Here is a 25,517-nt window from a genome sequence, read left to right as displayed (position 1 = left end):
ACTCTCCATGTGCTGCAGCATCGCAGCGTTCATGAGCCGCTCCTGGTGCCTCGAGGTATGTAGAAAAAAGATTTAAAGCTGTGCCTATGGCCGAATCATCGACTCTCCGAATCAGCATGGAAACTTCAGATTTGGTTGAATCAAATCGGGGACAGTGATCCAAATCAACAAATCGAATTGCTGTACCTGATTCAGGCTGAATCCGAATTGAATACAGCCCATTTCACACGCCCCTACTGGCCACCTTTGGTTGTACTTGACCCTCCATGACATATCTCTGGCCTTTGCACAGAGTTAAATCATGTACTTTTATTAGGGTGACCATACATCTAGGATTGTCTGGGACAGTCCTGGACTTCGGAGGCGGTCCCAGCAACCCGGCAGCTTGGTGTAAATTGAAGCAAAAGTCCTGGATGCAGTTGCTGGAGGCAGAGGCTCCTGCCACCCACAGTGCCCAGCCCAGCTCCTGCTGAGCAGTGACTGGAGGCAGGGGACAAGGGCAAGCTGGCCAGGGCACCGCTCCTTCTACCTGGGGTGGTGATCAGGTGGGATGGGGCAGGTTGGGGGGGCGGGGCTTGGCCTTGCATGTGGCAGCAAGGGGAAGGGGCCACTCCCAGCCAGGTCCAGCCTCTGTGTGTGTGTGTGGGGGGGGAACCTGGCCACGGGCCTCTGCGCTCTCTCAGCCCTCCTTGCCCTGCCATCGAGGCTCCTGGGAGGCGGGGGCAGTGGGGGATGTGCCTATGTGGGCACAGTGACAGTGCCCCCCCATCCCAGATTCCCTTACCCTGTCCCACTGTAATACGGTCACCCAAACATTTATCCTTTGTATGAGCAACTCCTGCTTTCCTAGGAGGGAGGGAAAGAGAGAGAGAGAATTGCTTCAAATTAATTATCACTTGTCTTCATAAATTTAAGCCTTCTGGTTCTTTGCTAACTGCAGAAGAGTGAATTACCCTCGGTATTTACTTCTCCCTCATGCTGGAAAGGGAAAGAGAGTGGTTACCAATAAAGTTCGGACAGCACTAAGTTGAGAACTGCTGTACAGTAACACACAAATGTTGAAAGGAAACATTAAATCCCATTTGCTTTGTGTTTTCAAATATAAAATAAGGCCATTAAATTGGTTTGCTTCAGGCCATTGGTTTAGATTAGTGACCCCGTGTGCCGTGTCATTTGACAGAGGGGTGTAGGGAAAGGGCAGCACACTGTCAGTGTTGCAGCAGTTTATGGTTTCACGGGCGACTAAACCATTCTGAGCTATGAGAATGGTTTTGTTTCGAGCAAGACTTGTGCTACAGTGGATTTAAGGAAAGGTGTTTCATCTCCTTCCTTAGCACCAAATTTTGGTGAGGAAAATGCCGAAGGAAGTGGGAGTGAATTCCAGCATCAAACTTTAAATTCCAGCATTTCCATTTGAAAGGCGTAGTGTTGTTGTTTATCTAGTACCCATAAATATGATCTATGCATCAGACAAACAAGAAGAATTCTCACCCTGTGAGGTTTATAGCCTAAATAGATGGCATACAATTGAGGACATGAAAAGTTGCACTTTTTCCCCTAGTACATTTCCCCCTATTATGGTCCTGCTTCGCTTTTGAACTTTAGCTAATCTCTGTTGACAATATACTCTTTACTGGAGTTGGCTGACTTTGGCACTATAATGCTGGTGGCCAACAAATATTACAGGTGACCTAGCACTGTAGTCAAAGTCAGATTGTCTGCCTTGGAAAACCAGCCTATTTACTAGGCTTTTTAAATCCATTTTGAAATAGCTGTTTGTTTTTTAATCCATCCAGGTGATTGAAACGAAGAATGAAATGGATTTGGACCGTGATACCGATCTAGCATACAACAGTCTGAAGGTAAAGCATTTTACAATGGGAGATTATTTTCTTGTGTTCTGTGCTCAGCCTTTTGGAGAGCTCAAAAAGCCTAAGTAAATCTATCTGACAGTGGTAATAAAGCAAACCCTCTTTCCACTCACTCTGCCCATTAGAGACTGATCTCACTGAGTCGGTTTGAAATCTGGCTGCAGGTTGCTGCCCAGTCCTGGGATGTGCTTTGATTCCAGTCATCGGGAAGAAGGCAAATGTTTCTAATTGGTGTGCCATCTGCTCTGCCTGTAATATAGCTTGTAGCAAGGCTGAGTGGCAAGTGCTGGCTTGGCTGAAATGAAGGGAGCATTTCAGTCACTGGCTGCATGCAGATATATATATGTATATTTTTTAAAAAGACGGTGTTTTACTAGAAGAAGGAACACGTTACTTCAACCTGGCTCTACAGCATCTGTAAGAATTGGGCACTTTAGCCGGGGTTTTTTGGTGCTTTTATCTAATAGCCGATGGTCCCCATGTCTCCCCAGCTAATGTGGCGCTCTTGTTACTCTGCTCTGCACAGGAATCTGAGATGCCCTTCTGTAGTTTGTGTGAGCATGTGTATAACCTGGGAGCAGGCCATCACAACTCACACATGAATGCTGCTGGGCAGAGTAGCTGGATACATATTGGCATAGGTATCTATGGGGTGACGTTAGCAGAAATAAGACTTCCTTTGAAGGGTTCTGGCATTTTTATTTCTTTAGTTCCAAGGGTGCCCTGAGCAAACCTGTCAGGAAACGAGTACATCTGAACATGGGAGGATGCGGCAACAAATATTTTTGTCCTCGCTAAGGAATGCATGAATGAAAACATTTGTGCAGGATTGGCTGGTGTTCAGTGTCCATCATTAAAGCTGTCTGCTGGCCGGTTTCAGGAAAAACAGGCTTCTCTTCACTGACTATTAGAGAGAGAGATTCCCATTTGTGTTTAGTTTTGCAGGGTTTCCTGTAGGGGAGACTTTTGTGTTTTGGGGCAATTGCTTGTGTGTGAGTGCTTCTGCATGCATGCTTGTTTTCCCTGCTAAGTTAGAGCATCCTTGGAGATGTACAAGGAGATGTGCTTTAAAAACATGTTTTCTTCTAGTATGGAAATTAATTTGGGATCTTCCTCTTCTGTCTGGCTCTTTGAACAAACATGGAAATCTTAGAGAGGCTTCATTAATTAAGCTGTCAGACAGTAACCTAGATGATGAGAGTACCTGTTTCTACAGTTGGTATCATCTCCCAGGGTAAGGCAAAGAGACAGAAAAGAAATGAAGATCTACGGTCTGTCTCCTCTATAAACACAACTCTCTGGAGTGTTGTTTTCTAGGGCTTTGTCCAGGACAGTTTTCAGCAATTTGGCAATGGGGCTTCTGTTTCCTTCAGAGATGCTGTTTGTCAGTATTGGTGTGTACAGAAGTTGCTTTTTTGCCACTTAAAGCGCTTTATTGCTGCGGCTGAACGGAAGTGCACAGCTTTACAGCACTTTCATAGATTTCATAGATTTCATAGACATCAGGGCTGGAAGGGACCTTGGGAGATCGAGTCCAGCCCCCTGCCCAAAGGGCAGGAAGTCAGCTGGGGTCATAGGATCCCAGCAAGATAAGCATCCAACTCTTGAAGGTGTTCAATGCAGGTGCTTGAACCACCTCCGCTGGCAGACCTTGGGAGCTCGGACAGTAAAGAAATTCTTCCTTATGTCAAGCCTAAAACGGTCTTGCAGGAGTTTGTGACCGTTCGACCTCGTCATCCCTTGGGGCGCTCTGGTGAACAAACGTTCCCCCAGATCCTGGTGGTCACCCCTGATAAACATATAGGTGGCCATCAGATCACCCCTGAGCCTGCGCTTTTCCAGGCTAAAGAGTCCCATGTCTCTCAGCCTTTCATCGTAAGGTCTGTTTTCCTGACCTCTGATCATGTGCGTGGCTCTCCTCTGGACTCTCTCAAGCTTCTCCACATCCTTTTTGAATTGTGGAGCCCAAAACTGGATGCAGTACTCCAGCTGCGGCCTCACCAAGGCCGAGTACAAGGGGAGGATGACGTCCCGGGATTTGCTCGAGAAGCATCTATGGATGCAAGCCAGCGTTTTGGTCGCTTTACTAGCCGCAGCATCGCATTGCAGGCTCATGTTCATCTTGTGGTCAATGATGACCCCCAAGTCTCTTTCTTCTGTAGTGCTATCCAATGTAGCACTGCCGAGCCTATAAGGGTGCTGCAGGTTTTTCCTCCCAAGGTGGAGAACCTTGCATTTTTCGGTGTTGAACACCATGAGGTTCTCGTCTGCCCATTTGCTGAGCTTGTCCAGGTCAGCCTGGATCACCCGCCTATCTTCTGGCGTGGATGCTTTGCCCCAAAGTTTGGTGTCATCGGCGAACTTGGCCAGTCCACTCCTGACTCCAGTGTCCACATTGTTAATGATGTTGATGAACAGGATGGGTCCCAGGACAGAGCCTTGAGGGACCCCACTGGTCACAGGGCACCACGATGAGTGACTGCCATCAATCACAACCCTCTGGGTCTGACCACAGAGCCAATTTCCCAGCCAGCGGATCGTGGTGGAGCCAAGGCCACAACTGGGCAGTTTGGCCAAGAGGTGATCATGGGATACCAGATCAAAGGCTTTTTTGAAGTCAAGATATATGACATCAATCTCTTCTCCCTTGTCCAAGTGTTAAATAAAAATAGGTGCAACACTTTAAATTAACCCTTGTTAAATGAGGGGTTGAATTTGAAGCAATGTACTTTATAGCACATCAGCAACCTATAGCACTTTAAATAACTTCTGTGTGCTGGTCAAACTTCTGACCAATGGAGAAGCCCCAGGAGGTTGTGAAGCGACCCCTGCGTCCTAGCCTGGAAAGTGCAGGGAGGCTCAGAGCCCACCCCAACCCCACCAAACACTGCACTTCCGTCATGTGTAAGAGTGAGGTACCTTTATAGTGCTCTAAGTGCTCTAAATTACAGCGTTGTAAACCAGGCACAGAACACTTCTGTATCCACCCTATGTGCCTACCATATATCATTGCTACTTCTCAGAACAGAAGCATGAAAAGAGACCTCAAATCCTACCCCAGTTTTTCTTACTGGTTAAATGCACAAAGAGGAGTTTTTAAGACACATGAACTATTAGCACAAAATTCTGTTGTGTGAAATGAGTAAGTCATACAGTTCAAAGCTGTGTCTATTTTTCAAATAGCTTTTGGGATCATAACACTAGCATGAAGTCTCGCACTTACTTTTGTCACAGATTTCCTGACACAAGTTGTAATGGGCAACCGCAGTTCTGGGTTTTCCTAACTTCAGAGTTTTTCCTTTTATAAACCATACTTTTTAAAGCAGTTGTATGAGTGAATAGTAGCATTATTTTCAAAAAGTCTAAAAGAGTTTCTTAGGTTTATTCAAAAACTAGTGGCAATTTGTATTTCTAGCGAACTGTAATTGGTTGTGAGTGTTTTGGATGTTGGTACTGTGTGATCACTACTTTTTAAGATCCCAAACTCAGTGTCGTCCTCTGCAAGGTAGAAATATGAACTTAAGGCTGCAATTGTCCAGTGCCTCTTTACCTACAAGAATGGGTCTCTAACTTTATTCTGTCAGTGCCCTAGCAAAAGAAGACAAGATCCCCTCTCAGATCTAATCGCTGTCCCAGACTGAATTCTGTTTCTTATTCTACAGGCAAACAAGGAGAGGACCTTTGCTTGAGAACAAGTTACTTGAGACCAGCAAAAGTGTGCTTCATTTTATGATCTCATGATTTATGACTAGCAACTTAATAGCAAACAGTCAAGCTTTAGAATGTACCACCTGGATCACTTACCTGCATTAGTGACGTTTCTGTCTAACAATTGCTACAGTGCCTGCTGAAAGCAGGGAGAGAGAGTTTCATGTGAGATTGCAACAGGACACATCAACTCCTACAGGCAAAAAGTCTTTTCCCTGGAGGGCTGGCCTAACAATACTCTGTTCTGAACTGAAAGAGAGAGGGACAGAAATATAGGTCGCTGGCATTTTACCCAGCTTTGAGTGTAGTACACAGTTACCTGCCAAAAAAGCTCCGTCTGCAATGAAAGCACCACTGTATCTCCATGTGCATGCTCTTCCCCATAGCATCTCCTTGGCAGGTTTTTTCATGACATTCTTCCTCCTTTCAAATGCTTTTCCCTAATAATTCACTTGTCAAATATGTAAGGTTTGTCTCCTTTATTCTTTCTTTAACGAAGTGCTGTAATTAGAATCACTTGTCCTGTAGGCCAGCTCAAGGGGCTTAAAAAATCTTCAATGTGTAGAGGCAGTTTTTTATTAGTTGAAGCTCATTATTAATGCCTGAGGTGTCTGGAACCTGCACATCGATCATTAATATGAAGGAATTTCAGGCATTAGAAAGAACGGGGGGGGAAATTAGCATTATTGTATTATTGGCACAACTTTGCTTAGAATTGGTGCCAAGATTATCCTTTTAGGACCCATTGCCTCTGAAACAATCTTGTCCTGACTTGCTTTCATCAAAATAAAGGCAGAGAGAGGTTGTCTTGCAAATGTAGTACTTCCAAACGGCGAACCTGAAACGGGGGAAGAGCCAGTATCTGCTCTTGTAGAGATACCTGTGCAGCTAACCTACAGGGCAGCATGAACGTCCGTACTTTCTCTTGTGTCCTGCTATACCGCAGCCTATAAATGCCATCCTCTTTGTCAGTGGTTGCCCAGCCTCTGTGTGCAACTATCGGGCAGGTTGCAGGAATGGGGCCCTGACACCTTTTAGAGTCCAGTGCATTTCCCTTACCCTTTGTATCTGAGCTTTTGGCCAAGGTAAAACCCAGAGGTTGTGCTGATTTCACTGACTGAGTCTCCTCCCAGTGATGAACACAAATCGGGTATCAGCCTTTGATGGAGTTGATCTGGGATTTTCACTGGGTCACCTATTGCCCTGGGCTGGAGTAAATGGCAGTCATTGCTTCATTCTTCTCTCATGAAGAACCAGTAGTATCATATTGTGCAGGTGCTCCTACGTCTTGAGGTTGCCTCTCTTCCCTTTGCTCATTGTATATGAAACGGCTAAGATGAGAAGACTAGGATGCAGGTTCATCATTGTACAGCTGATGCTCAACTCTACATCTGTTGGGGCCCCCAGTTGACTGGCTTTCCCCAGAGATGGCATAAATCAGTATCTGGATGAAAACTAGCTAGGTCAAAGTTTGTCTGAATAAGACTGAAATCATTCTGGTGGCTGAGAAGAGAAACCTGAGAGAGTAGTCCCAGCGATACCTGCCCCTTCAGAAGGTTTGTCTGTATCTGATAACTGAGGTTCCCTGTTACTAGCTTAGGTGTCTGTAATAGTAGTAGCTACAACTTGCCTTCCTTTGTTTATTTTCACTTAAGAAAGGGCTGGATCTAGTTTTGCAACCCTTTACTCATGAACTGGTTACCTAATTATTGCAGTGGGATTTTTCTGCACGTTCCCTCATGATGCGGTTGAAGATCACAGGGAAATAAGCTTGTACAAAATGTTTGCCCATCTTTGCTTGGCAGTATTTCATACAGGAATCGTATCATACGGTACCAATGATCTAGTATGTGCACTGACATCTAATTCACTTCTGGGTCCAATTCAAGGCATCAGTCTTGACCTGTAAAGCCCTTTATTCAGAGGCTGTTGTGTAATTTAGACACCGTTTCGTAGTGTAGTGGCAGGAGGCACAGGCTCTTCTCATCGGAAGAGACCTAACTCTGGAACATGAGCTTTCCCTCAGATCATGCCAGGCTCTGGGGGAGCAGTAGGCCAAGGTGGCAGAGGCCTGCTGCATCGTGCAGTTTTCTTTCACACCAATGGCTCTCAACTGTATTGGACTCGAGGCACCCCTCCAGAGCTCTTGTGGGTTGAGTGGCACCCAATTTCAAGAGCTAATTTGTAGATTACAATGCTTTCCTCGTCGTAGAAAGTCTGGGCCATCGGAATCAGCCAGGCAGGGGCAAGCCTGAACCTGTGCTTGTCTCCTCACACTTGAGGCACCCTTCAAAGGATCTGGTGGCACCTCAGGGTGCACTGGCATCCTTGCTGAAAATCACTGCACTGGAGTTTGGTTGCCCCTGCTCCTAGAGAAAAGATAGAAAAACCATGCTAATGGAAACAGGCATGTTTTTCTAGCGGGCACGCGTTGGTATGTATTGCAACGTGGCGCTCTAAAGAATTTTGGTACAAAATTCTGCCAGAGCTTGCAATGGTACCTCAGTGTCAAATCAAGTTGAGCAGATACAAAATTGGGTGTATACTTCCTGTAGAGTCACATATGCATACTGTCACTTCTGGGATCTCTAAACCAATCATGGTGGATGCCAGGGAGAGTACTGAATTGATAGATCACCCCAGAGAGATCGAGTTTAGTGCTCTCCCTTGATTGCATATAAATCTGCCACTAAAGGAGCTAGAGGGACTGTGGGCTGACCCTGTATGGCACCACTTAAGTTATTGTGATCTCAACTGGCCATAGGCTTTCCTGCTGTCCGGGGCTGCCTCGCAGACTTCTCCATTTATTTTCATATAAATGAGCATATTTGCTTGGGCTTCACTCAGCAGTGCATGCAAGTCCCCCAGTACCCATTCACAACCTCTGCACAATGAGACCATGCATACAGCAGTGTGGAAAAGCCTGTCAACCCTTTTTTTTTATTTAAATCCAATCTAATTCTGAAAAATCCATGTAAACCCCTTCACATCCTATACAGATTTTTTTTTTAATTGGTCTTTGGGGCGGAGGAAAACTGTTAAATAGGTTTTATTGAAGAAAACTAAATTTTACCTGTTCTTCCTAAGAGTGCTACAGGTGTTTAAACTGTCTTAATCACAATGGAATCAGAACTGGTGGTAGCTGTGATCTCTCGTTAGACCACCTTTTATTAGACCATTTTGCAAAAAAAAGCTTTCATTTTAATTTAATTTAATATTTAATTAATCTTTAATTAAGTTAATTTATTACATATTTATTAATAGCTATTTAACAAGTATTTACTTAATTTGATTTAATTTAAATTAATTTAATAATTAATTAATTTAGTAAAGTAATTGAAGCGCAAAAATCTAGCTGGTCTAATAGGGTATCGCCTCTACCACCAGTTCTGATTCCTTTTGCCTTTAGACCAATACGGTTACAACCTGGATACCTTAATCACAGTGGGGCTCACATGCTTGGAGTCCTAGTACAGAATAAAGCACTAGAGGATGTTCTGCTAATGATAATTGATCAGTGGAAAGCAAACAGTTTGTTCAGATGCCAAATAGACTATCCCATTAACCTGCTGCTATCCCATTAACCTGCAGTGAGTGTGCACTATTTTTTTTCAATTGGTCATAATGCAATTAAAAATGATCTTGTTATTGATTTGCAATCGTGCAGTTTAGCTGCTTTTCATTTTCTGAGCTGTTTCTTGATTTGTGAATGTCCTGCCTGGTGGGATGGAAAGCCAGTCTTGACTTGGTATCTGGATGCCACTGCAATACAGCCAACTTTAGAGCTGGGGAAACTGAGGAATAGAGAAGTTGTTTGGCTATATTCACCTGAGGACTGCCTCTCAACTCTGCTGCTGTGAATACTAAATGTGCAGCCTTTAGTGGGTTTCTGAGCCAGAGCTTACTGATACTAGCACCTAGCCTAGCAAATGGATGTACCAGTTTCATTGTAGGTGGGTGTAAACGGGTATTAAACTGCAGTTTGGTTGCTACTTATCATTCATGTTTACTGATGAATACTCATGCAGGACAGAGGTTATTTTGCTGCCAAACATCATTAATCCCCCATCCTGTTCCTGTGTAAAAAAAAAAAAAAGTTGTAGTCATCTGAGCAAAAATAGTTACCCCTGATGCACTGGTATCATTAATTTCAGAGAAGCAACTTGTATAAAACCTGTGAGTTGCTGAACTTGTCTGTCAACTGTAGAGACTGAAGCACAGTCAAAGGAGGAAAATCCCTTTAACTACTAGATGGTGGGGAGAGAATTCCAGACATTAAATTAATAAGCCATACTGGGGCCTCGGGCAGCTTTAAGACCACCCCCTCCTCCCCCCGCCCCGAGAGTAGAAACAGCCATGCAGATAGTATATTTGTCTCCCACTCGGGTGAACTCTTACAACTGCCTGCAACAAACATCTAAAACGCAGTAAACCAATTCTCTGGGGTTTGGCAGGTCTTCCTGGCCTCAGCATCCAGGCTTAAGTTTTTTTCTAACCTTTTAAAAAAGGGGAAGGGCATGAAGGAGTATAATTTTATGTTCCAATTTCTCATGAAGCAGCTCTTTCTATGTCCATGTAAGCGGGTTAAACAGGGAGAGTTCTCATTCTACTTGGGTGTCATGTCTACTGTTGAAATGACTAGGAAATTATGAAGTTAGTGATCAGGCTGCTATAAACCGAGACGGGAGAAGCGGCACAAAACTTTTTTGAAATCCATGTGGCTTGACTAATAGCAATCCTGATTTTCAGCTGGCATACTTGATCTTCAGCTGTTATCCTCAGCAATTTGAGTTGCATTTAAAGGCATAACAGAAATAAAGACTACTACAGTTGTACAAGTGCACAAGGTATTTAATCTAAGCCAGGTGATGTTTTGATGTTTTACAGAGGCAAGAACTAGAATCGGAGAACAAGAAACTGAAAAATGAACTTAATGAATTAAGAAAGGCTATAGCAGACCGAGCAACCCAAAATGACGCTTCCAATGATATCCAAGACAATTATAACCTCCTACTGAATCAGCTTAAATCAGCCAATGAAGAGCTGGAAGTGAGGAAGGAAGAAGTACTTATTCTAAGGACACAGATTATAAAGGCAGCCCAGGAAAAAGAGACCAGCAAAAATATGGTAACTGAGTGGAGAAATCCTTTTCCCTCTTCTCTTACTGAGGGAGCATTAACTATCCTTGTTTAATGAAGGCATTGACTTGGCTTTGTTAAGTTATAGCCATCAAGAGATGGCTATCTGAGACTTGTTGAGTGAGCTCCAGAAATATTTGGATTCATCTGGACGGGAGGCAAGGAAAAAAGTATTGTAGGCCAGATTTTGCCCTGTCTCATATTAGTGTATGTGGGAAATGACTTCATTCGCACCCACATAAATAAGAACTGAATTTGGTCCACCAAAGTCAGGGGTATCAAACTTGCACTGAGCTGGATTCAGACTGGCCTAGGGAGCTTCTCCTGGGCCAGTTCCATGGAGCCAGAAGCAGCTGCAGTGGGTCCAGCTCTGGGATGAATGGTGCAATTCCACGTTCAGGCAGTGGCACAGGGTTGGGGTCATGTCTGCAGTACAAGTCCGGGGGTGGGTGACATTTGCAGGTGAGGGATCGGGCAGCGCCTTGCAGCTGATGGCCATGTTCATCAGGCTCCAAGGACCCTGGATTCTGCAGCAGGTCGTGCCCTGCAGCTTTTAGTAGCCTGCCAGACAGCTGGCAGAGTGGCTAAAATGGTTCCATGGGCCGGATCTAGACCCCTGACCTAAGTTACAGGTGGGTCTTTCTGCTGTTGCTTCAAGGAAGTCTTTTAAAACCAAAACACCCCTCTGTGGCATTGGCTTTGGGGGTTTTTCTCAATGGTTTTAGCACCCTCTGTGGGTTAGCCCCAAAGAAATCCACCTCCTTACACTCACATTTCTGCTGCATGCTCTTACCTGCACAAACCCGCACAAACTCCTCACTTGTACTCACAAGGCAATAGGCCCAAAAGGCTGGAAGCCCCATCATACATGCTCAGAATTGCTCCACATCCAACATTTGTAAGACTTTAATGACACTGAGGTTTTCAATTTGTTGTTGTTCTGTGTGGAATTCAGGAATCAAGCATCAACACACATCCCAGCTGGCCAAACAGTGACAAGCATGTTGATCAAGAGGATGCAATTGAAGCCTACCAGGGTGTGTGCGAGGCAAACCGGTAAGTGTGTCTTCAGTTATCTAGACAAAATACTTCCAGCAGAGGTGAGCCTGGGCCTTGCAACTTAGATTTAGATCCAGAACAACATATAGCTGTAACCAGACCCTTTCAGCTGTCTGGCTGGGGCCTCTAATTGAGGATAAGAGCCATGAAGTTGGTATCGAGAGCCAAAGTTCAGCATGGTTGGACTGCAGAATTCCACTTTGGGCCAGTCCCTTGTTGAAAAGGAAGGTACTGGGCGAGAGGTAGAGCCAGAGCTTGGAGAGAGTAAAATGGAGGTCAGCCACCACTGAGCTTCCACACCCCACTGTGCTCCAAACAGGCACAGTGGTGTGCAGTGGACCCACCAGAGAACAATAGGCAAAAACCTTTAATTCAGCCTTTAAAATTATAGCAATAGCAAAATACAGGTTATAGTTTAAGGAAGACTGAAAATTTAGTCACTTCAAAGAACTCTTAGCATCATGCTGAGAAGAACTTCCATTCATCGAAATAAGTTCACACACACATCCATGCCATCTCTGGCATCGGCCGTGCTATTGGCATTTTTTGTATCTGAACTACTGGCTCTGAATCTTTTTTGATTTACAGGGTTCCCACAGTGATAGTTAATGCCCTGAATTTGTCTTCCTTTACAGTGATGACGAGTTTATTATAATGCTATTGAGAAATTCAGTCCTTTTGACTATGCAGGAGAACGTAAAATACAGCAGTAATATGTTGTAAAAGGGGAAAAAAATTACATGAATTATACAGCAAGTTAATGGGACATAAATGTTTATGCTACTCAAAGGAAACTGAATATTCATTTGCATCTCCCTACCTGACTCTGGCAGGCGTGCAGATTTATGTGTTCTCACTTGCATTCAGGGGACCTCACTGGCACAGAGCTTGACTGATGGTTCTCATAAAATAGTGGACCTTGCCAGTTTCTGAACTCTTCACTGATGAAGGCTGTTTGGGGCCCCTCCTGGGAAGGCTGGGGAATTATATTTGGGGGTTTTTTAACACCTGTGTGGATTTAAATATGGTCTTCAGAAAATTTGCCCCAGGCTAAAGGCAGACATGTTTCTAACCCTTCTGAAAGGGAAGTGGACAAAGAGTTGCCACTAGGTATTAGCATATAACTGTTATGTCTGTTCCTGTAGCACTACGAGGAGGCTCAATCACTGTGTCTTTGAAACCCTGTTTCATTCAGGGTTAATCTGTGAAGGTGGGGTCATGGATGGAGTCTGAATAGGGTATGGGGAAGGAGCAAGTGGGGCACAGAGTAAGGCACAGGTTTTTTGCGGGGTCCCTCCCTTTGGAATTTGGTAACACTTTCTCAGTGGAGTTCATAGTATCATAATACTTGGGGTTGGGAGGGACCTAAATGGATCATCAGGTCTGACCCCTTGCCCTGGGCAGGAACAAGTGCCAGGGTCATTTCACCCCGGCCAAATATCTGTCCAGCCTCCTCTTGAAGACCACCTCCCTTGGGAGCCCATTCCAGAGCCTGGCAGCCCTGACTAAAGTAGTGTCTCCTGGTGTCCAGCCTGAACCTCCTCTCTAACAATTTGTGGCCGTTATGCCTAGTAACCCCAGGTGGTGCCCGGGGGAATAGAGCTTCCCCCTGATTCCTGCTGCCCCATCCTGGTGAGTTTGTAAACAGACACCAGATCCCCTCTCAGCCTTCTCTTGTGGAGGCTGAATAGGTTCAGGCCTTTTAGACTCTTTTTTTTTTTTAGGGCCTGCCCCGCTGCCCCTTGACCATGCGACTGGCCCTCCCCTGGACCTTCTCAGTGCTAGCCACATCCCTCTTGAAGTGCGACACCCAGAACTGGACGCAGTACTCCAGCTGCAGCCTGGCCAATGCTGCATAGAGGGGAAGGATCACCTCCCTGGACCTGCTTGTGATGCATCTGTAGATGCACAATAAGGTGTGGTTAGCCTTACTGACCACTTCCTCGTGTTGGCGGCTCATGTTCATCCTGGAGTCAGCAATGACTCCGAGATCCCTTTCTGCCACCATATTGACAAGAAGGGTGTTCCCCAGCCTACAGGTGTGTTGCTGGTTCCTTCAGCCAGAGTTCCTGCCTTCCCACCTTAAATTGTTGGAGGGCTGTGGTCAGATGAAATGTCCTCCTCAGAAGACATCCTCCAACTCGCTAACTTCCATATAACTACGAGTCTGCAGCGTGACTGTTAGAGTAAGTAGTGTAGAGTGTCGCAGTAGATGCAGGACATTAAGTAGAGTTTTTCAAAGTTCAGCCATACTTGGGAGCTTTCAGATAATTACACTGTTAATTAAATGTATCATTCTTTGTCTCTGTGTGATTTGCTTTTGGGAATCTTGGAGACGAGAGGAGCGTCTTCAAGTGCACACAGTGAAAAGGCAGTGAGGGATGGCCGTTGTCTTTTGTCCCTTCCAGCAAGATCTCAGAAGTAGTCAGGAAAACACCTACAGATAATCTAGCAATGGTTAAACCAATAGTGGTTTAGTTCTCTAACATGTACCGAGAAATTATCTAATTTCCCACGAACTTCTGTAGGGTCTTTTCATCAGTCAGTGGCACCTTGTAGCAGGACTCGGCCCCCCAGAGGTGGCCAAACAACACCTGCCCCCACTCCGGCTTCTTGAAGTACCCTCCATGTGTCTTGTAGTGTGTAAGGAGGCTGCCCCCAGGGTCCCAGTGTATGCCTCAATTTCTTCTTGCTGTGCCTTGTTGGCCCCAGTCTTGCCTGTTGGGCACTAAATTGTGGCCCTCTTGGCCCTATCAGTGACTTGGGGCACCAGTTGCCTTATGGACTATGTTCATGGCCTCCATTCACCCTTACAGTTAGTCCTCTTGGTCTAAGCTCACATGGTTTCAGCTTCTCCCTGGCTTTAGCCTCACTCCCATGGTCTCAGCCCTCCTGGCCTTGGCCTAACTCCTCTAGCCCTCTGGGCCCTGGCCCCAGCACAGCTACTGTTGCATCCACAGCCCTCAGGGTCCCTGATCCCAGGCTGAGCTGCTTTCACTGCACCAGTCCTCAGCCCTCTGTGACCCTGGCCCCAGGCCAGGCTGCTTTCCCTGGCCTTAGCTCTTCCAGTCTTGGCCTCACTTATCCGCACTAGCCCACAGCCCTCTGGGTCCCTGACCCCAGGCTAGGCTGCCTGTCCTGGAGTGCCCCACCAGGCGCTCCATCCTTCCCTACAGCCATAATCTGGGCTCTGGGCTCTGGGCTCAAACTTAACCACAGCATAAATACAAGCAGACTGCTTCACAACTAAAATTCACCTCACTCTGGGTCATTGCCAACTTGCCAGCACTATGGCAACACTCGGGTGGCTGCCGGCTCAGGTGGCAGCCATCTCCCCCAAGAGCTCCTCTCTTTGCAGCACGCAGGGTCAAGACTGCCCACCTGGTCTCAGGCACAGGGCTTGTGTGCCCCAAAACCCACTGCAGTGCTTGGAGGTCTGCCCCTTGGCTGCTTACCGCAGTGCAGCTAACCCCAGGGTAGGTGCTCCCCCAGGGGTAGCTCTTACTGTTGCTGTCCGGCCTGCTGGCTTTCTAGCGGCTGGCTTCTTCCCTGCTGCCTGCCCCGCGCAGAAAGCTTTGCCTACTACACTCTCCCCTTAGAGGAGCAGGAACCTCTGGCCTCATCTTGTATACCTACTACATTGTGTTAAAGGCTATGCTATATAGAGGGGGAACCATGGATTTCCCCTCTCTTGTCTTTTTCTGGGCAGTCTGTTGCCACCGTCCAAGCTGTTCTCCACCAGTCCCTGCCATCCTGGCACTCCCTGCAGCCTTGCCTGTAGTCTGGGTGCAGGGTAGTTCTTCACAGCGTGTTGTCCAGTGGCTTAATTACTTCCTGGTTCCTGAGTGAGTGTTTCTCTGCATTTTTATTTCTGCATCAGGTCAGCTCATAAACTGTGGGCTTCAATCAATGAATAAAATAGTGCTACTAGGATGTGGCTTGATGATGTTCCTGAAAATAAATAACTGATTTCCCCTCGCTTTGCAAGGTTGCATTCTATAAATAGGCAGTATTTCCACTGCTTGTCTGTCACCATGATAAGCAAAGCTGTTCTTTTATATGTTGTTTAATCAGCATTTTTGGTGGAAGACTTTTTTGTGGGACTAACTCCAAGAGACGCTCAGACATCCTTCAGCAAGAGCCTTTATACTGTATGCCTGTATAGTCCTCACCTTTCAGTGGGAAAGTGATATGAACAGAAGAACTGACAAGGCACCTAGCATTGATTGCATTCCTGTTCTCTTCCTCCAAAACCTTTTCAAGGATATGTCCTAGTGCCCTTTATGATTTGAAGTCAAAGGGAATTTTAGTTCAAAACTGAGTCTTGTAGAAAATGCCAGGTAACTTAGGCATACTCATTAGACTTGCAAGTGCTAAAGGGTCAGAATATTCAGTTGTTACAAGCTCCTGCTCCTGTTGAATAACCATGAATACACTGACAATACCAGTAAGTTTTTTGGTGCTCTGCTTAGTGTTTGGACTGCTTGACTTGGAAGGGTATTAGGCATGGACTCAGTTTTTTCTTTGAGGTTTGAAGCCAAAAAGTCTTCGCCTCTAAATCTGGCTCAGATCAATGTCAGCTGTAAGTCATTATAACATAACTCTGCAGTGATCTATATAAAATAAATAGCTGGTCTCTAAGTATCGGATGAACAGGTTTCCATGTTATGGCTGGAGCCCTTTTTGATGTTACCTGACACCAGGAGAAAAGTACAATGGATTTGAGTCTTATTCTGTGGACTGGTTCCTTTAGCTCTGGATAGAAGCACTCAGGTGGGGTGGCTTGTACCCCCACTTCACACTGATACCTGTGATGCTTCAGGTTTACATTTTTAACAGAAAGAACAATGCTTTATTTTTGTAGCTAGAATGGATTTTGGTTTGTTTTAGTTGCGAGAGTAACCCAGTAAGGGAAACGAGTTGCATCTCCAGGATAGAACCGGGTTTCTGCATCTTCGCCTACCTATTTGCCTTGAAATGCTAACTAGTGGATACGCCTGCAGCGGGGAGGGATCTTCTCTGTATTTGTAGGTGCAGCACACAAGAAATGAGCCATAAACAACATTAGCTGAATACATCATATGGACAAGTAGAAACCTTCATGCTCCTTGCATACTGCAAATCTCTTCTAAGCCCCCTGCCTAACTATTTAAAAAATACCCTAGTCTAAGTTGATCTAACACAGTGGTGGTCAAATGTTTGGCCCCAGATAAGTTTGTCAAGACTGGTCTGCAGGCTGGATCAAGCCCTAAGTGCCAGGATTGGGCCCAGTGCTGCCTCCTCCCCAACTCTGTGTGCTGCCATTAGGCCCCAGGGGCCTGATTCTACCTCCTCTTGGCCCCCCACACAAGGATTGGGCCCCAGAGCCCAGTGCTGTCCCGTTGTGCCAGGATTGGGTCCTGGAGCCTGGCACCCCCTCACCTGGCCTTGCATGCTGGGATCAGGGGCTCAAAGCAATGTGCAGGGCCCAGGGTTTCCCACGGTGTGGAAATTTAGTAGCAGGGGAGAGGTGTCACTCTTCCCCTGCCGTCAGATTTGCAGACCCATGGGGAGAAAGCTCTCAGGCTGGGGGTTGAGCATCTCCGATCTACAGAAAGGCTTGGTGAATTTGATTTTTCAGAACTTCCTTCAGACTTCATTTAGGGAAAATCAAAGCACTCATGAATCACTTTAGAAATGATGGTATGACTGTGTGCATTAACTGATTAGCCTAATTCAAGATGAGTGGTCAGATGGACTTCTAATAAATTGGTCATTCTGAACTTTTAGGCAAATGAACCCTCAGTGATGCATTTGTTTGAGTCAATACCACATTGATGAATCTGGAATAAATGCCATCATTTTCCAAAGCAGATTTCTCTTAATATGACGGCACCCCCTTGAGTTGATTTTTGCTGTTCACCACAATACCTTGTGTAAACCCCCCAAAATTAAAGCAAAGTGAGGGAATTGACTTTACCTTGAGGTGAAAAAAAATCTAATGCTTATGAATGTTCACCATCCAGTCAGAGAACTATCCTGCTAGAAGTACATGAGTGACTGTGATAAATAGTGAGGCCAATTATTTGATTCATCTTAATTTCATTGTTAAATGCATATTCCATTGCTTAGCCTCTGTGCAGCTGTGTGGAGGAAGGAAATAGAATATGAAACACAAAATCAGTACAGTTCAGACAGATGCTCTTTCCCTTAATTCAGCCAGCCTCATTTATATATCAACTTTTGTCTAATGTAGTTGTCCAGAGTTAAAGTCCTATATGTATAGTTAATGCCTCCCAGTTAATGCACCTCCTCCCCCGGTCAAAAACATGGCCTAATGTTTAGGAATGATGCATTTTTGCTACTCCTGTTGAAGTGGCTCAGAGCTGTGCATGGAAATGAGGCCCATTTATTTTGTCTAGGGGTCTAAACATGAATCTGAGAGATCAGCATTGAGCAACAAAGTTTGGAGAATATTTGCCAGAGCTCTTGCATCCTGATAGTCTTTCTTAGGTGGGTAGATTCAAAGTTTGAAAGGAGAGCATACAGTAGGTAACTGCACCAGCTGGGGCCTCTAATCTGTGCTCAGATACTAGCATTGCTTTGACTCAGGTGTGAGATGGAAGAGCTCTCGTGGTAATGTGTGAAGCCGGCACTCCCTAAGTCCAGGCATCAGTGCCCTTCTATCTTATTTACTGCTAGAGCAAAACTGGAGCAACGTTTGCTTGGGTCAGGTGCACACTTGTGTAATAAAAGGAGAGAAATAGTCTTCCATGTTCTTTGCCAGTCTTGGGGTCTGCTTTCCATGTGCTCAGGGACTTGGATGTTTCTACTTTGAAGAGTGACTCTATAGACATGACATCTGGAGGTTCCACGTTTAGATCTCAATGCCTCAGATCAGATTAGTTGATTTATAAGTAAAAACATGCATCCATATTTTATTTTTCCTTCCAGCTCTGCAAACACTAGCTTGATTCTGAAAAATAATCTTGTGTGTGTATCAGAGCCAAGAAACCTTGCTCAGCTTGCAAGTGTTATGTGATCAGGTGATAAGGGGTTGAAATGTCTTACTGTTACCTGGAAGGCTGCATGTGAAGCAGGCCTGTTAGTTAAGTGGGAAGGAATTATTTTACTTCTCAACTGAATGAAATGAGTTGGGGAAATAGCCATGGGATTCCAGTGCCATGTCTACAGTTGAGAAGGGCACATCCAGATAGTTTTCCTCCCCCTGCCTCCACCCTTTAGAAAGCTCTCTGTAATGGGGACACTTTCCATTACATTTTGTAGAAGTGTTATTTGCAGGTGAATGGTTCCTGGTACCCATTTCTGTAAAAACCCAGAATGGGTCTCCTTATTAGCTCACTCTTCTTTGCAAGCCAAGCAACATATCTATTGGATTTTATTTACCTTTTTTAAAAGAACAAGGCCCTCAAACTCCTTTTAAAATGGATATGTATCATGTTATAACAAATGTGTCCTGGCCAGATTTTATATATAATCTCATTTTATTCATTTGTAAAGTGTCCAGACCCTCATTAAAGTTGTATGAGATCTCTTCACTTCATCATTAAAACAGAGTTCAAGTTTTCAGTAATTTAAGAAATAGATGGCTAAGAAGTAACTTTCACTGCTGCAAGGAGACCAGGTTTTTCTGGGCACAGCTTTACCCAAAACCAAATGGATAAACTAGGTGGAGCTCAGGCAAAAAAGTTAACACAGAAGATTACGAGGCTTGGAGAATATTATTTTGAGGAAAGACGGAAATAACTTGCCATGTAACACTTGGCTTAACGATTAAGAAATACTGCTGTAACTCTGTCGAGTGACCAGGATATGTAAAGACCTGCTGGGTCAGGACTTATTTTTGTTTGGTAGAAGCAACTATAGAAAGGAAGAAATACAGCAAGGAATACTTAAGATATTAGGAAAATGTTTTTAATTAAACCAGTAAGGACCCGAAGGTTACAGTGGACAATAAGCTGAATATGAACCAAAAATGTGCCTGTGTTGCCAAGAAGACTAATGGCTGCATTAGTAGGAGTACTGCAAGCAGATTGCAGTAAATGATTATTCCCCTCTATTCAGCACTGGCAAGGCCACGTCTGGAGTACTGTGTTTGGTTTTGGGCTCCCCACTACAGAAAGGATCTGGACAAGTTTGAGAGAGTTTGGTGGAGGGCAATGAAAATGGTTAGAGGGCTGGGAAACATAACTTCTGAGGAGAGGCTGAGGGCACTGGACTTATTTAGTTTGGAGAAAAGCTGACTGAGAGGGGATTTTAATAGCAGCCTTTGGCTACCTGAAGGGGAGGTCCACAGAGGATGGAGCTGGACTGGTCTCAGTGGTGGCAGATGACAGAACAAGGAGCAATGGGCTCAAGTTGCAGCAAGGAAAGTTTAGGTTAGATATTAGGAAGAACTGTCTCACTAGGAGGGTAATAAAACACTGGAACACGTTACCTAGAGAGGTGGTAGAAGCTCCATCCTTGGAGGTTTTTAAGGCCCGTCTCAAAAAAGCCTTGGCTGGGATGGATGATCTACTTGAGGATGGTCCTGCTTTGAGCAGGGGGTTGGACTAGACCTCTTGAGGCCCCTTATTTTTCAACCCTAATTTCTATGATTCTATGGCTGTGAAAGCCTCCCTAAAGGAAATGGTAGAGGTGCCAATAATAGAGTTGTTTAATGCTGGACAGGGCATAGCAGGAGATAATGTATTGGAAGAAACAGCCTTGCATAGTCAAAGGGATAGAAGAAAGGACCAAAAATTTAAGGATGAATGGACAGGATTATATTTTAGCGGACTGAACACCACCCCCACTATTCCCTCCCCACCCCCAGCAGCTACAAAATCACAAAATAGAGTGGGAGAGTACAAAATGGAATAAAAGGAGCATGAGCCCCTTACCTTACCTTTCCAGTCTTGCTTAATGTCAGTTAGGGCTGTGCAAAGCTTCGGTCCCTAATTCAATTCGGCAGAGATTCAGCCCAATTCAGTGGCCATATCTCCAAATCTGAATTGAATCAGGAGACCCTTTAATCTCTCCGAATTGAGTCGGGACCCTCCAAATTGATTGGGAACAATTTAGAGATGCGGACATAGACACAGCTTTAATCGTTGTTTCTGCATGCCTCAAGGTACCAAGTGGCTCGTAAATGCTGGGGTGGGTGGAGCATCCCGCAGGAGCGCGGGGGACTCCCCGTTGTGTTCGGCAGCAGACCCGGAAGTGGACCAAAAGCACTGGCAGTCCGCTTCTCGGTCTGCCGGGGAGCACGTTGTGGGGACCCCTCTGGCTCAGTGACTGGTGCCTCCTGGGTCTCGGAGGGGGGAGCACCCAGGGTGCCCCCATGGCCAATTGCCAAGCTGGGGAGGGGGGAGCAGGGAAGCCCCCCAGTGCACTCCTCAGTGAACCCAGAAGTGGACCAGAAGTACACAGGGGACCCTCCTGTGCTCCCCTGGGGTGATTCATCCGCCCCAGCATTGCAGTGTTCACAAGCTGTGCTGGTACCTCGAGGTATGTAGAAAAAACATTTAAAGCTGTGTCTGTGGCTGAATCACTGATTCTCTGAATCGGCATCAAATCTTCAGATTCGGATTTGGCTGAATCAAATCGTGGACAGTGATCTGAACCAACTAATTGAATCACTGTCCCGGATTCAGGCTGAATCAGAACTGAATACAGCCTGTTTCGCACTCTCTTTACACTTAAATGAAATGAGAAATCTTATGTCAAGAGTTTGGTTAGGTAGAGAGAGGACTGAAGCCTCGTGTATGTGTGAAGTTTTCTAGGGGAGGCAGCATGTCCGGAAAAGAACCAAGAGCCACATACATAGCTGTACTAACAGAAAAACCAAATACAAAGTTTATATCAAGATGCATTTGCCCATAAAGCATATTTCCTTTGGGGGACTTGTCTAACCCAGAGCAGTCCTTGTTTTTTGGGGGTTTTTTTTTTCCGAGTATATGCTGCATTGTCAGCATAGGTGCCCTGGGAAACCTTTTCTGTAGGGACCTGGCCTTAGGATGTTCCCTTGGTCACGACACAGTAAGCTGATGTCTGATTGTAGTTGTAAAAAGAAGTTGGTTTCGAAGGCATGGCGCTGAGTTCTAGCAGGGCAGTTCACAACCTAAGTGGAATTGTGTTTCCCTGAAATAGCAATTTCCTCTCCTATAAGCAAGTTTTTATCTGAAGATCTCAGCGGTTTGCAGAGATGGGTAATTACTCTCCCTTCCCATGTCAGAGCTGAAAAAATTGAGGGGTAGGAAGGATAAGTGGATGCCTATGTCACACAGCCAACTAGGTACTGTATTGTTTTCACATTCAACAGCACCTTTCTCCCAAAATCAGCCCCCTAAATTTGGGGTGCATACATTAAGCGGGGAAGCTGATGTTTTTTCTGCCCGGGGTAGAAGTATCCAGCTTTGAGTCCATGCTGCACGATGTTGCATTTCTTTTCTAGCAGCAGAGGGTTAACTTTAATAGCTCTTTGTTCTTCACCCCAGAGATGTTGGCCACTTGTATATGTGACAGGGGTTTAGTCACCTAAAATGAAACAGTGGGTTTTTAATTGCAATGATTAAAATCCTACTATTTCAATTTAGGGGCTTTCATCACTGTTACAGTGAAGAGCTAGATCCTTTTTTCTTTTTTTTTTCTTTTCTTTCCCCCTGCAGAGTCTGCCTGTGTCTCCCACAGCCAGGGGGGCGAGCTGCCAGTGGGCTGCGTGGCCCCTGAGTTGTGGGGGGCACCCTGGTCGCTCCCTCTGTGGCAGTAGCACCCCTCAGGGATGCCTGGGTGAGCTGCCAGTGGGTGGGTGCTGCCCAGAGGGCACTGCCACCATGAAGGGAAGGTCTGGAGCTCCCCACAGCTCAGGGCCTGCCAGCAACTTGCCCCCCAGCCATGGGAGAGGCAGGCAGGCAGGTTCCTGGGGGGGCGGCAGGAAGGATCAGGCCTCTTGCGGCTTTCCCCCCTCCCCAGTGGAGTCTGTCTATACGAGCTGCTGCCAGACCATATAGCCTTTTGAGCTGTGGGGACCTGGTCCTTCCGTCTATGGTGGTGGGGTCAGGTGGGGTCCGAGCTGCATGGATGCTGCCCCAGGTCACAGGCAGCACCTGTGAGATCCAGCTCTTCCCCGAGACCGCGTGGGGCGCAGCACCCAGCGTGCTTCCAGCATGCAGGCTCGGGGAAGAGTTGGATCCAGCGGGTGCTGTCTGCAAGCTGGGGCAGCACCCACATAGCTGGGACTGCACCTGGGCAGCCCTGCCACTGACACAGAGGGAAGGACCAGGCCCCCTTGCAGCTCGGGGGCTGTGTGGCCTGGCAGCAGCTCATGTGGGCAGGCTCCGCTGAGGGGGGTGGGGAAAAAAAGCAGTGAGGGGTCTGATCCTCCCCCTGCACAGCCTGCCTGCCTTTCCCACAGCCTGGGGGGGTGGGCCAGGCTGCCTTTAGAGGGCCCTGGACCTTCCCTCCATGGCAGTGGTGTACCCCGGGGTCACCTGGGTGGATGGCTAGCAGGTGGGTGCTGTCCCAGCTTGCAGGCAACACCCAGCCCAATCCAGCTGTTCCCTGAGCCCAAGGTGGGGCAGTCCCAGAGGTGCTGCCACCACAGAAGGAAGGACCAGGGTCCCCTGCAGTTCAGGGGCCGCTTGGCCCACTGGCAGCTTGCCCCTGGGCAGAAAAAAGGAGACTTGGGCAGGTTCCACGGGGGGGATCGGGCCCCTCACTGCTTCTGCCTTCAGTTTGCCTCTCCTGTGGCGAGAGGGGGACTGCAATGTTACAGATAGCTATGCTGCAAACTAAATTCAAATTGTACTGTGATGCAATTAAACTGCAAAAATGACCAATTTTCATCGCATGTACAAGCACCTGTTAATGATAGCCTCTCCTTTTTAAGCAAGCTAATCTTTCTTAGGGCATTTTTTGATACCTGCTAGCTGCTCTGGTTTCTCTCCTCCTATTTGTCATCCTTGGAGACTCTTTAGCTCTTTTCAAAATCATAAATCCAGCCATGGGAGACCTGGTCTTTAGGGGCAGCTATGGTTTCAGCTTCACTTAAGCAGGAAAGGGAGGGTGGGTCAGTTAAAGATTAGGCTCCATCCCTGCTCTCTGCATACACAACTCTGGAAACATCTTTTTCTTCTTTTGCCTTTCGAAACCAAGGTATGTATTATTCCTGGAAATATTGCATCCAAGAAAATACGGTACTATGTACCAGAAGACACCGAGTCCCTCATATATATACTTCCATGTTAGCTGGTGCACATAGTGGTAAAAGAAGCTTAGCAGTAAACCACAGCTATCTTCCCCACTCCTTCCCTATTTTCCTCTTGGTACATGTGCAATCATTAGAAATGACCTTTCTCACCTGCATCCCCCCTCCATATGTTCCTGCTTTAGGCTTCCTTGCACAGGGCAGTATCACTTACTGCAGGAATACTATATAGTGGCTCAGCTGACGGAGGCGGCTTTCCCTTATTCTGTCACTCCTGCCTGACTCTTGCCTCCTCTGTCATTCCACTGTTGAAATGCCTTTCTAGATCTGTAATGTCCATGCATGTCCCCAAAAGGAATCAAGCCCATTATTGTATAAAAGAGCCGCTCAATGCAGGTCAGAAATATGTCCCCTTTTGGCAAATTGCATTTTTCTCACTTTCTAGGAATTCTGTATGATGCTAGTTTTTTATACTTTACACCCGTCTGGGTCATGCAACGAGTGTCTCAAGCCAGCATTGATGACATCAGACTTGGTTACTCTGAAGGCAGTATGTTTCATGGGTAGAGCCCAGGGTCGTGGGGCCAAGAGACTTTCTTCTTCTTAGCTTTGCCAGTGCTTCAAGCTGTGACCTTTGGCAAGTTGGCGGTGGTGGATTTTTTTTTTTGTTTATTTGAGGTTTTTTGGTACCTTAATTTGCTCACTTGTATCCATGGAGCTGTTACTTTCCTACCTTAGTAAAGCATGATGAGATCACAATATTGTCTATGCCAAATCGTATATAAAAAATTGTCCTGCTCCCCCAAGCCATTAATAGATAATTTGGGCTTCTTCCCCTTTTGCCTTCTGATCTGTGAGCCTTTTGAGTTCATTTGATTCAAGTTCTCAAGTCTTCCTTTTCTCTACAACCTTCAGGGCTGAGCACTTTTATGTAAAAAATGAAAATGAAGATTCTTGTTCCTGGGACCTGGAGCTTTCAGTACCACAAGCTTCATGCTGAAAAGGCAGAAGTGGGCAAATTCTGGATCTTCTAAGGCAATGATCCTTGACCTTTTTAGACTCAAGGCACACCTTGGAAAATGCCAGCTCTTTGCTTTCACTGGGTTGTGACTACAGAAATCTAATAGACTGCAGTTCTGTCTCAGAGACAGAAAGCCCCAAACAGGTCAGAATGGATTCCTATTTGAAATCTCTGGGTTTATCTTGTGACTTGTGTATGTGCGCACCGTGGAGAATCTCAGGGTGTGGTGGCAACCTGGTTGAGAAGCAGTGCTCTAGGGAGAGGAACTGCAGAAGTACAGAGGAGGAGGAGCATAGGTGCCAACTTTCATTGTTGCCAGGGGTAGGCCTAAGATGCCCCGCGCCAGTAGTACAGCCGGATCAGACCTGAGCGGAGCCTGTGGGAGGGGTGGGGGCCGATGCGGGCTGCGGGCCTCCTGGCTTTGCTGTCCTGCCCCCAAGAGCTCTGTGCCACCACTGCCCCCATGTACCCAGTGCTTATGACTGGTGACTAGAGGGAGGTCCTTCACTGTAATATATTGGGGTGGAATAAGG

At 46.1% G+C, this 25,517-nt stretch overlaps 1 protein-coding gene across 2 annotated transcripts in view; it reads left to right on the top strand.

Moving 5' to 3' along the window:
- MYO5B (myosin VB) overlaps positions 1-25,517 on the top strand; it is a 403,624-nt gene that overhangs the window by 349,773 nt on the left and 28,334 nt on the right. For both annotated transcript variants that reach the window (XM_090037780.1, XM_090037781.1), the window contains exons 27-29: positions 1,797-1,862; positions 10,467-10,706; positions 11,673-11,773. In XM_090037780.1, coding sequence (XP_089893906.1) covers positions 1,797-1,862; positions 10,467-10,706; positions 11,673-11,773 — 407 coding nt within the window. The remainder of the gene's footprint in view (positions 1-1,796; positions 1,863-10,466; positions 10,707-11,672; positions 11,774-25,517) is intronic.

The sequence above is a fragment of the Crocodylus siamensis genome, chromosome 3 (assembly GCF_052110815.1).
Source record: "Crocodylus siamensis isolate JL-2025a chromosome 3, ASM5211081v1, whole genome shotgun sequence".
NCBI classification, from domain to species: domain Eukaryota; kingdom Metazoa; phylum Chordata; order Crocodylia; family Crocodylidae; genus Crocodylus; species Crocodylus siamensis.
This window is presented reverse-complemented; position numbering and strand designations above follow the sequence as displayed.